Below are 12,491 nucleotides of genomic sequence, written 5' to 3'. Positions count from 1 at the left end.
TCCACATCATAAAGCAATGTCATAACAATAATCTCTTTGGTTGCCATCCCAGGTTTTTGAACCCAAATTACTACCTGTTAGAAAGCAGTGTCTTATACTAGAAAATAGAAAAGCATGGCTTTTCACAAGATAGGGAGTTCACTTATACCAGGTAGAGAAAATGATACAGAATTCATGGAAGGAAGATAATGTTTGTTGTATAAAAATAGAGGCCGAATAGTCTCAAGGCATTAATAATTCCCAAATACTACTTAAGATATCAATGCAAATTGCAAATATGCCCATTAATCCACTTCAAAGACTGCTCCTGCAATATCCCATGTTATCAGAAATGATCTAAAGAGTTCTACAAGATTACAAAGACACGGAGAAAAATCTTCTTTTGTTACTCTGCCCTTCCTCCCCACCCCACCAAGAAAACACTCATATAGTTGAATTAATAAAATGTACTCAATCTGGTAAGAACATTCTGTAACACGATGTGTGCAAGCTGCCTTTAGCTCATTTTGTTAGTAGGATTAATTTTCAAAAATCTAAGACTTTCATGTTAATCCTAGATAATACTAGGTTTGGTACATTAAAATAATCAGATTACAGTGAATGTCAATGCTATTTGATTTAAAATGTTATGGAGTACAGAACTGGAACTATCGACCTCTCTCCACAAAATGATGACCTGGGTTCACCATGTCTCAACAGATGCAGACCTCTGCTTCAAGTCATTGTGAAAAAGCTGGCTTTGTTTATCCAAATATTAGTTTTCTATAGCAAATAAAAAATAAATATGTGGACTTTTAAAGAAAAATATTATATAAGAAATTGGTATACAAAACTATCTTCTACACGTAGAACACTGAACTGCCACCTGCTACAAGCAATTAGCAGATCTCTGTTTTCACTTAAAAAATGCTATCCTGCCTCGTCGTTTTAACTAATTTGATTCATGCACTTTCCTTTTGCATCTCCCTCATTCTCCATTCTATTTACTCTTGATTGGCTGCAGCAGGACTAATGCCCATTTTATTTCTGGTTAATCTAATTAAGTAAAAACCTGGGATTGTGATGTCAGTACATTAGTAGAAGGAAGTAACGCTTCCTCTAGGAAGGATAGCAGTTCTGACCTTGCTGAGAAGCAGGTCATGATCTAACTGCAGGATGAAAATAAAGCAAGACAAGCTGCAATAATAACACCACCTCATTCTCTGGTAATATAGTTTAAAGTGAGATTATGGCTTGTGGATTGCAGGTAAGAAAGCATGATGCATTCATATTTGGTTATCTAACTGAAGAGAGCTTTTAAGATGGGGGAAGGTTAATTACAGCCAAAAATATATATATATACATTTTTAGATATATTGACAAAATTAAAACCATTTTTTCTTACTAAAAAAATTCATCTTTCATAATAGTTTTTATAACAGATGCATGTCTTAAGCTCAATTATTTACCAATGTGACAATCTGTATTTAACTTTAATGTACTTATGTTTGTGTTTTTTCATTCTGTGCTGATGAAACAACACATACTTATGAATCTCACTGCATCCAACTGTTGTAGCTTGTTGGTTTAATTTTTATCACTTTGTAACTAAGAAATCTGGCTACATCAATAAATGAACAGAAAATGAGAATGAATCCCACTTAAACAACTAATTCCATGAGTATGAGCTCATGATTAAATAAATTCAATGACTTGTGTTACAGCTTCGTAGGCTTCTTTATTATAAGAGGATGCTGTTGTACTATTTAGCATGTGCCATGATACAAGTGCTTTTGTGAGCCTGTAAGGTACAGGCAGCATGTTGCTATGGTGATGTGCTCAAACTGAGGCAATCCTTAACGTTCTGTTTATGAACCTTTCAGTAGACCTTACTTTGTTTAGACGTAGTAGAAAACAAAACATTACTGTAATGACTTTGTTTTCAAAAAAACTGTCTTAATAAGCACAATTATTAACCAAATAAAAGGTATTAAACCGTGCTATTGGATTAAGCAACTATCACTATGCATGCCTGTATGCTTCAAGATTTGCTTTGTTCAGAAGTTACATTACCACTGGCAAAGCGTACAGCTGATACCAGTGTAACTGCCAGTATCTCCTGCAAGATTAATAAGGCATAAATAAACTTGATTTGAAAACAATCCCTCCTCTGAGCTTTCATTTCACTGACTTCAGACATGAGGGAAACAGTAACTAAAAGAGGCAAAAAAGCAGCACTGACATACTAGGTTGTGACTAATGACCATCAACTGCAAGAATATTCTTGCAAGTTTAACTAGAAACATCAGGGCCTATTAATTTTGAGCACTTGCAGAATGCTTAGAATCTCATCCAGGCTGAACAATGTGCATTACCCTGTATTACAACCTTCTAATATTTTGAAGTTTATGCTAATTGTCCATTTTATTTAATCCTTAAGTGGATTCAGAAGGTGATAATTGATTATCTCATTGCAACTGTTACAAATTTTGCAAGTAATAAACTACTTCTATTCCCTACAGTCCCTTTTTTTTTTTTTTTTAAGAACTCATCTCTCCTGTGTCCAAAAAAAGCAGGTGTTAACTTCACGGCTCACAACACTTTATTCTATCGCTACCAAATTCGTAGCTCTGTGCTGTCCATTAGCAAGCCAACAAATGTTTGGTTCTGAAGTTTGTTTCGAAAAATGAAAGGATGCTCAGTTGGTAGCAGAGCGTCATGCATGCGAAGTCTGACTTACAGTCTCAGCAAGAGGGCAGACTACCATCATTACATTAAAACTTTGTGTTCTCCTGGAGTATCTGTCCACTTTGTTGCTAAATAAAAAAAGGTATTGGGAACATGCTGCTCCTGACTTGCTCATCTCAAAGTTAAGTCTACTCATATTGCTTCTCCATGAGTTTCTCTTGCTATTTTCTGCCTTTAAGTGACTAATCTGTAACTCTGAGTATGTTTTAAATCCAAAGCAGGCTATGACTGTGCAGAGGATAGAGGGAAGAGATAAGGTGATTTTCTGTCCTTTCTTTCTGTGCTAGACTGTAAAGCTTTTCTCTTTTTCTCAGCTTTGAATGGCTCCATCTTCACTCTTAGCTATTTCCTTTTCAGATAAAAGATGGAGACAGTGGCTATAACAAAAACCTGTTCTGCATTCCTAAGCATTATGAAGAAGATATAGAAAGAGTCTTCATTCCTCACGGACTAATCCTGGACAGGTACGAGAACAATAAATAGCAGTGGTACTGATGGCAATGACTAGTTTCCCTCCAAAAGAAAAGATTGCTGCTCTATCCTGTCCGTATAGCCCGTAAGAAGTACGGAAACTCTGTGGCTCTAAAATTAAGTTCTACTCTGGATTTTAATACAAGAGGTGTTTTATGGAGAGGACTCTTCTATAACTTCAGCTAAGTTTCTGTTACCTCAGATATCTTTAAGCTTTCCATTTCCATGTTACTTACATATGACTTAAATCAGTAGTACGTCAGACAGAGTAGATGTCATTTGGTGAACTTAACTGCATATATGTAACTAGATTGCCAGGGTCTTAATCTAGGCACAGTTTAGTTATTAAAAACAAAAACCAAAATGGCTAGACATTGCTTAACAAGTGGACAAACAAACAAATATGATGTTCAAAACACTTTACAGAAATTAGGGTTTGGTTTTTTCCTTCCAGGACAGAACGTTTGGCTAGAGATATCATGCAAGATATGGGAAGCCACCACATTGTTGCACTCTGTGTCCTTAAAGGAGGCTATAAGTTCTTTGCTGACTTGCTGGATCACATAAAAGCACTAAATCAAAATGGTGATAAGTCTGTGCCTATTACTGTGGATTTTGTTAGAATAAAAAGTTACTGTGTAAGTAAGTTTCTTTTCCTTGGAAAATTGATTCTCCTCATATGTTACCATTCTGAATACTAAATATTTATAAGGAAGTTCCACAGAAACTGAGTTTATCATGTTTAGAGCAACTTCTGTTCTGAAAAGCAGTTCATAAATTGATTTACTGATCAGCCCAATGATCAGAAGGATATTGTAAATTTACTGGAATTGGTGTATAGATGGACATTTCATGTGACAAAGTTAGGGTCAGATCTTCAGTGTCCTCCTCTCCAGCCTGCTGTTTCCATACAGGTTCTATTCTCTTTCAAATGGCAGCCTTTCTTAAGAGGGAGAGTGGAGAGGAGCTTAGCATCAGAGACTTACTTACTTTCTCTAGCTGCATTGCTTGCCATTCCTGCAGAGATTTGTTTTTGAAATCTATGTGCTGGGGAAGTGGAAGCTTGCTCAATCAACCCTGGCTGGTCTGAGCCAACTACTGAAAAACAATGACTTACAGCATTTTCTCTATTTCACCTTCTCCTCACTTTAAAGGCTTAAGCCCTGTGCACTGATAAAAACGTATCCCATGTTAAATACATCAGTTTATAATATCTTATTTCATAAAATTCTAAAACAAATTGGCAGTAACAAAAATAGCTGAAAGCTACTTGGTACCTATTCTGGAACATGAATGTATTTTTGTTCAGAAGCATTCTGTGCAAACATGACAGCATTGATATTTCACGTCCTTGTCTTGTTCTCAACTACGTAAAAGCTCTCTTACTGAAGCAGTGCTGTGTACAGTTGCAAGTGCCATTTCACAGGTGAACAGCCAAAGCAGCACACATTACATAAATGCAATGCAGTACTTTTGAGTATATTTTGTGTCAATTTCTCTTTCTCCTTCTAGAACGATTCACCCACAGAGAAAATCAGTATTGTTGGAGAAGAACTGTCTGCATTAAGTGGGAAGGTATGACTGAGGAACTTCAGTTTTAAGGAGAAAGAGCAGTTCTTATGTATCCTCCAGGAAGTCTACCCTTAAGATTTTGGTACTATACAAATAAGTTTTAATAATAATGATAATAATAATAATGATTCACACTTTTAAACAGTAATTCCCAGTATCTCAGTAGAAACTTAACGCGATCAGCACTGAAATACTTCTAAAGTCCTGTTCCGTTTCTTCCCACAACCTACAGAAATGAACCATCTTAAACTGATGCATGCAATATATTCTCAGTGTTCTTCCTATACACATGATACTATACAAGACCTGATAGTTTCTCAGTATTTTATCTTTCTATACACAATTTCCGAAGAACTCTTAAGAAAGCAATAAAATCCAAGTATTTAAGTAATTCTATGTAGCTAAGTGACAAGCTCCTTTGAAAACTGATTACAACTTACATGTGAGTGAAGTTTTAATACAAACTTTTTTTTTTTTTGGCTGTTTAATTTGCCGAAGCTCTTCATGTAAATAAAATACTTCCTTTTCTTTCCTTCCCTATGTGGTTCTTTTTCTAGAACGTGCTAGTAGTAGAGGTGAGTAAAGACCTCTTATTTTTTTGGGGAAGGTGTTGTTCTGCCTACTTTGCAAGGTTAATATTAATTACATTTAAAACAACATTTAATCACGTTAGCTAAAGTATGCATGTCATCTTAATGCATCCTAGAGCTGCTGTTTTTTCTGCTTTACGTTAATATACTGAAAACATGTTTTTTCTTTCAGACTTGAATGATTATTTTTTTATTATTTCTTTGAGGATATTATTGAGACTGGTAGAACAATGAAGGCACTGCTTTCAAAACTGAAGGACAATGAACCAAAGATGATAAAAGTAGTAAGGTATAACCACATGGTTATTTATTAATGTGTGGTAATAAAATATAGGAAAATCACTGGTGAATTATCAAGATATGCACAAACATATTGTTAAAATAATAAAAAAGTTTCATGTTTTTTTTGCTTAGTCTATAAAGTCTGATGTATTATGTTCATGTTCAAAAGAAAACAGCTCTTTCCATAGGTTTCCTAACACCTTTTCAGCTGCCTCAATACTAGAATGATAACAAGACTTTTTGCCCCTCCTCGATATCCATCCTTAATTATCTGAGTTTGTACAATCTAAGAGTTTGTCAGCAATTACGAAATGACTTCAAGAGGCATTCTAGACCCGCTTTTGGTTGGTATCTAAAAGGAATTATGTGGGAATATCCACATAGACCAACTTCTGGGGTCTAACATATCAGTTGTGCTCCCTGCAGCAACCTTCCAGGTTCCCAGCATCTTCAGAAGTGCACAGGAAAATAAGGGATGGATATGACTTTATGGCAGGAATTGGAGTAACAACTCACAGCTTGTATTTGTCTCTATTCTCTCTCCCCTAAAACCTTTAAATGCTGCTTGAATTTCCCCATCTATCAGTACTTCCCTACTTTGCTGATGCATAACTATATGGAGGGAGGAACAAATGATTTGCAAAACTGAAAGGCTTTCAATGTAAAGCAATAAATACCATTTGGACTTTTTGAATGATCCTAGATTCAAGACTTCATTTTTTTCTCTATTATAAGGCTGAAAACTACTACTAAATCTGTTAAAATAAAACAATAAAATTATTTTAACTGCATTACTATAGAAGCTTACTCGGGAAGGGGGGGAGAAGTGAAGAACAGAGCTTGGAGTATGACATTTTAAAAATCTTAACCTTCACTCCTCTTTATTACAGCTTGCTCATTAAAATGACAAACCGAAGTCCAGGTTACAGACCAGACTGTAAGTACTGCATTTGGTTGCCCAAAATAGGATTTCATTTCATGTATATGAAAACTAGTATGTAAGTTTCAGGAAGGTCAAAAGAAATAGGGAGAAAATATATAAAAGCTTTAAAACTGACAATCGGTTTTATGCTTCATAAGTAGTTTTAAATGTATTCTATGAAAAAATATACGTATAACATTAACTGATAAAGATGGCATAGATTCTAACATCGATCATCAATTTGCAGCTCTGACTCTTTAATGTTAAGCATTCTAAGTACCTTGAAAGCAAGATGAAATATTTCTTAGTATTATGCTTACACAGATGCACCATATGCTGAATGCAAACCGCGGACCTAAAAGATATTTCTACTACCTAAATCAAAAAAGACCTGTGGTGTGTGTTTGTTTTACAGATATAGGTTTTGAAATTCCAGATAAGTTTGTGGTTGGATATGCCCTTGACTATAATGAGTACTTCAGAGATCTGAATGTAAGTACATATGAATGTACCTTGACTGTTACATGCTTGTTAGTTACCTGTGGTAACAGTAATGAATATTACCTTATAGTAGGTGCTTCTGGACAACTAACAAAACTTCAAATTTGACTAGATACTTTCATGAAAAGGGCAAAAACAATATGATCAGATGATAACTTAAATGCAGGACTACTAGCCCATGTCTTACCTGTGTATGAATCTGCTTCACAAGCCTAGTAGCTCAGCCTTGCCACACAGTATCCTGAATCCTCCAGGACGGTTGGCAGCATACTCTGCACACTGCGTCTAAAAAGAAATTAATTTGTAATTTGGTTTTGATTTCATGTTTCTTTGTGAAATCCTATACTGTTTTTCTCTAGTAAAATATTCAAAACTGGCAGTAGACTGGCCTATGTATGAAGGCGTTTCCTATGCTGCAGAATGTGTCAATCAGGACCTCAACTCCTTGGTTCTTCTATAGTCTCCTTAGGCTGCAGAGTTGTAGATATACTTAGACTCTGAGAGTGAGAGATTATTTTCTTTTCCCCTTCACAGTTTTTATAAGCATTTACATAAATCTGTTTAGATGGAAAAGTGTCTCTCTTGAAAGTCTTTAATATGACAAACCAGTTCTGTTACAGACACAGTGAGATATTGCAAAACAGTGTAACGGACATTTCACAGCAAGCATAGCATAACTCAACTTGCAAAATGTCATGCTCTAGTTCCAACAGGAGAATGCAAGTAGGAATGTAACTTAAAATACTCTTTAAATTACCTTTGAAGGTTAAGTTTGACTTAAGCTGCACTTTTTTTCTGTTTTTTTGTTTTGTTTTTTGTTTTTTTAGCACATTTGCATTCTCAAAGAGAAAGCCAAAGAGAAATACAAAATCTGACATCATCAGTCTTCTGGACTAACAGCTCACTGGCCTGTACTGTGTGTGTGAAGAAGTGATCTACTAGCCATGCTCATTTCACTGAAGCACTACTCTGAGGAAAGAATGCATTTCTAAAGACAAACTTCTGCATGTTTTTTTTTCCTATAATTTTGTGATTAAGGATGAATGAAAACCTTTCAGGTGTTTCAGTGGAATGAGAACAGAACAGTGGTCATAAACTTGATATCGGAACAAAGTGGATACAGAAAGGATGCGCATGTAAATATGTCTGAGTTTTTATTTACTGTATGAAATAACTCGGGTATTGTACATAAACTACAAATTTAAGTATGTAAACATTTGTGAGTAGTTAAACAGGCTAAACAACAGAGAAAAAAGTAATCATCCACATAATTAGTGTGAATTACCACTCATCATCTCCAGTGCCATGGACTGGGGGGAGAGTCTGGGGCTTTATTTGCTTTTCCTTTGGTTCAGGTGTTTCTCGTGCTGCTGTGCTGCATCTTCCCTGAGCTGTGGTGAGCAATGACATGCATTGTTAAGCCTTTATGCCAAGCCAGTATTGCTTCAACGAGCCACATTCGTCCCCCGCCTTTCCATCAGCGCACTCCACGCGCAACTCCTCGTCCCGCGCAGCGCCCCGCCTCTCAGGGCGCCGCCTTTCCCCTCAGGGGGAGGAGCCCGCAGCGCCGTGTTTGGGGGACGATGCCGACTCGTTCCGAGACTTTCTGCTTTCCCAGCTGACACCTAGTGCTACCCTTCCCCGCTTGCTGGCGTGCGGAAAGGCTGCAATAGCTCGTCTGCTCCCCCGGACTGCTCCGTGCCTGACTGGCTGAAGCCTCTCCTCGGCGGCCGCCTCAACGCCGCTGGGCGGGAAGCGGGAAGGCCGCTGCCGCCTCACCTGCGACCCCCGCCTTGCTCTGTCTGCCCGCCAATCAGAATGCGGATCCCGGTGAGCTCGCGTGTTGATTGGAGGGAGCCGTCGTCAGTCTGCAAGAGAGGGCGGTGAGAGGCGAGGGGAAAAGTCTCGCTCGCGTCGTGGGTGGCAAAGATGGCGGCAGCAGAGCAGGAGGACGGGCGGGAAGGGGAGCGCTCCGCCCGGCTCGGGTAAACCACGGCTCGACGGACGGCGGAAGGAAGAATGGGGCCGGCCGCCGCCTTCCTGGGCCCGCTGCAGAGGAAGGCGGCGCCGCGCGCGTTCTCCGCTGGGTGCCGGCCGCGGTGGGGCCCGCTCATCTCGTTCTCGGGAGCGGCGGGACGAGCTGAGGGCCGGACCGCGGCCCTCACCTTCCGTGCCCCGCTGCGTTCCCACGGGCCGCCTACAGCGCGGGGCGCCGCAGCTCTTGTTCCGTTTCCTTCCAGAGAGAGTATAAAAGAGAAAGCGAAACTCCGCTTGAGGGAGTGCGATGTTGGGGACAAGTTCTCCCATCTGCCTCTGCGCAAGGCCTCGGTGCTGCTGCCGCTGCTGCTGCGGGACGGCGTGCTGTGCCTGCTGCTCACCGTGCGCTCCGTGCAGGTGTGTGCGGGCCGGGTGCTGGCGATCTGTGCGGCAGTGAGAGGCGATTTCCGGCTCTGAAATGTTAAAGCAGAACGCAGAGAGTGAATTACGGGGTGTTGTACAAGCGTGTAAAACTGAGTGCCTTCCTGTGTAGCTCTTGACAAGGCTCGTTTCTTCTGTCTGCAGAAACCTCGGGCCTGAGATGATTCTGTACTGTGAGCTGCGCGAGGTGAAACAAACTTCTGATGTGTAACTCCTTTAAATTCCAGCTGAGAAGATCACCTGGGGAGGTGTGTTTTCCAGGAGGTAAAAGGGAAGAAAGGGATAAAGATGAAATTGATACTGCTCTCCGGGAAGCCAAAGAAGAAGTGGGACTGCAGCCGGAGAAGGTAGAAGTCATCTGTAGGCTTGTGCCTGTGATTGATAAAGTAAGCAATAAACTCTGTCAGTGTATTGTTAGAAAGCAAGTAATTTCCTTTCATATGGTTGGTAATGGCCTTTTCAAACCTGTAACTGTAAATAATCATAGGTTTTTAAAATATACAGCCTGTGCTGCTGGCAGAGTGAGGGGAAGAGATTCTTTTTGGAGTTTGTGAGACCACTTATGAAGTCCACTTGGAGAGTATCCAGAAGACAGTGGTAAATGGGTGAGAGTCTAGCAGAGAGCCAAGGAGATGCTAAGTGGGCTGGAGAATGTGAAGTAGGAGTAGAGGCTGAGAGAAGTGGGTTGGCTCAGCTTTAAGTTAGTGGGGGATCTCATTGCCATCTTCAAGGACCTCCTGAGTGGTTATAGAGAAGATGACACTACACTTGTCTTGACACTATGGACACAAGCAGCAACAGGTGCTCACCATGCAGTTAGACAAGCAGTGGAATAGATTGCATTGACTTTTAGGAAACTGGCAGGATTTATCCAGGCACAGCTCTGAGCGCTGTGATGTAACCTCAGAGTTACCTGATTCAACAACATGCTCAGAGCAGGATTAATTTAGATTGAAAGGGACCTCTGGAGATTGTGTAGAATGATTCTGTATGGAAATTAAGATGTTATTGGCATTGAAGTCGTTGTGTGTAAAGTAACAGGCTGCCAATTTCAATAGTGATATTTAGTATCGTGTGGGACCAGTTTTCCAATAGAGGGGAAAATTATTCAAAAGTCTTGATTTTTGTTCTTCAGGTAAGTTTTCTTATTAATGCGTCAACAATCTGTTTCTGTTAGCTGCTTACTTTTAACAGTGTGCTCCTCACATTTGAAAAAATATTAAAATTGCATTGCAAAATGCTTTAGTTAACTTTTTTAAATACAAATAACATAAAAACCATGTACTTCAGAGGCTATATGTAAAAAGGATCACTTCAGTTTTCAGGTTATGTGGTTTTGGACTGCAGAAGTCTGGGCGCTTAGATTGTGCTATGTTTTCTCTTCGCATACATTCAAAGCAATTTAATTTAAATGGAGTCCCTCCAGACTTCCATCAAATAACACAGATGTTGAGCTTTGCCATCAGTGCTTTCTGTTGAGCAGGGATGCTTTAATGTTACTAATAAATAGAATTAGTAATAGGTCTGAAAGAATTACGGTATGCTGTTCATACAAGTTACTATTTTAAATAAATTGCCCCTGCCTTTGAAAGAGGGAATGAATGTAAACAACCAGCTCCAAAAAAAAGTGCATATATCTTCTAGTTAAGATTGTTTCCTGTGCTCCTTTTGTAACATCTGAAATGCTTTTAAAATAAAGGAATTACTTTTGCTTGGTTCAAGCTTAGTGTTTATTTTCTGTCTTTTTTTTTTTTTCTTCTTGTTCTTCTAGATGAATCATTTGATAACGCCAGTTGTAGGATTTATAGAGGATACCTTCCAGGCCTCTCCTAATCCAGATGAAGTGAGCGATGTTTTTGTTGTACCACTGGAGTACTTCATTAAGCCCTTAAATTACGTGGCCTTGCCGTATAAAAACTCATCTGGTTACTTAAGCTGGATGCACTGCTTTACATATGATGACCACGAAAGTAAAAAGTCATTCAAGATACAGGGACTTACTGCACATTTTGCTGTATTTCTTGCTATTGTAATTTTTAGGACAAAACCCACCTTTGAAGTTCATTATGATCTTGACAACTTAATTGCATCTGCTGAGAATGGTTTTATGAACTTTTATGCATCCATAAAGGAAAGAAAGAAGAGTAGTCTATAACAGGCTGGTCTGATGGTCTCTGTTGAAGGAGGAAAAAGGTTTGGGCTTGTTTTCTTTGTATCCATTACTTGATTGAACTTGACATTTGCATTCCTGCTGAATTGGAAAACTTTTTTTAATGAAACCGAGCTGTCGATCACTAACTAGATTCATAAATTTTACCTGGTTTTGAGTTATCAAAAGCACGCAGTACTTTTTTTATCATACAGATTTAGAAGGTCGGGTTCAGTTTCTGCCTTTGTTTTGTGTGATTCGAGGCTGACTTTCTGTGCCTTTCTTCCATTTAATGAAACAAAACTTTTGATTTTTGCCTGTTTGAAATAGAACATAAAAACTTTTTGGAATCTGTCCACATCTTATTATATGCCATATTGCATATCTTCAATGCATACACTATTGTTTGCTATCTTTAACCACTTGAAAAAATGCATAATAAAAATATGAAAGGTGATAACTGCTTTTACAGTTTATTTTGTTTTGGTTGGGGCTGTGGAGGGAGGGAAGGAAAAGGTTCAATGAGTTTTATACCTCTTGCCCTATTTAATACTTCTCCCTGAATTTCTCTAGGCCATGGAAAGCTTAGTGTACATGTAATGGAACTGAACTTTGCTCCTCAGCATCATTAACATCATTCTCTCAGCTCCAACAATCACTTTGAGAGAAGAGTGTTATTCAGCATTCATGAAATCTTATAATGCTCATCTGTGGTTGAATCTGTACCAATAGCACTGGCATTCTTTGCACAGTGAATCCTTATTGACTTGCTGCTGTTGAACTAGAAGCTTATTTATAGTGGTCACAGCATTGTTGGCAAAAGGTTAATTTTTTTAAAAGTGAATTTGTCTGCAGTTGG

General features: G+C 38.7%; 2 protein-coding genes across 2 annotated transcripts; both read left to right on the top strand.

Annotated features, from left to right (window-relative positions):
* Positions 1–1,228: 1,228 nt before the first annotated feature.
* On the top strand, positions 1,229–7,940 carry LOC306951114 (hypoxanthine-guanine phosphoribosyltransferase-like; the record flags this gene model as incomplete). The annotated part of the gene is made up of 9 exons (XM_079541532.1): positions 1,229–1,246; positions 3,085–3,191; positions 3,653–3,836; positions 4,711–4,773; positions 5,328–5,345; positions 5,567–5,649; positions 6,533–6,579; positions 6,980–7,056; positions 7,893–7,940. 9 exons carry the CDS (start codon positions 1,229–1,231, stop codon positions 7,938–7,940), a joined length of 645 nt encoding a protein of 214 aa, XP_079397658.1.
* Positions 7,941–9,084: 1,144 nt separating this feature from the next.
* On the top strand, positions 9,085–11,638 carry NUDT7 (nudix hydrolase 7; the record flags this gene model as incomplete). The annotated part of the gene is made up of 3 exons (XM_079541494.1): positions 9,085–9,459; positions 9,711–9,869; positions 11,255–11,638. 3 exons carry the CDS (start codon positions 9,085–9,087, stop codon positions 11,636–11,638), a joined length of 918 nt encoding a protein of 305 aa, XP_079397620.1.
* Positions 11,639–12,491: the final 853 nt, after the last annotated feature.

The sequence above is a fragment of the Tetrao urogallus genome (genome assembly GCF_951394365.1).
Source record: "Tetrao urogallus genome assembly, chromosome: 12".
NCBI lineage: Eukaryota > Metazoa > Chordata > Aves > Galliformes > Phasianidae > Tetrao > Tetrao urogallus.
Note: the sequence above shows the minus strand (reverse complement) of the source record. Positions and strands in the feature narration are given on the sequence as shown.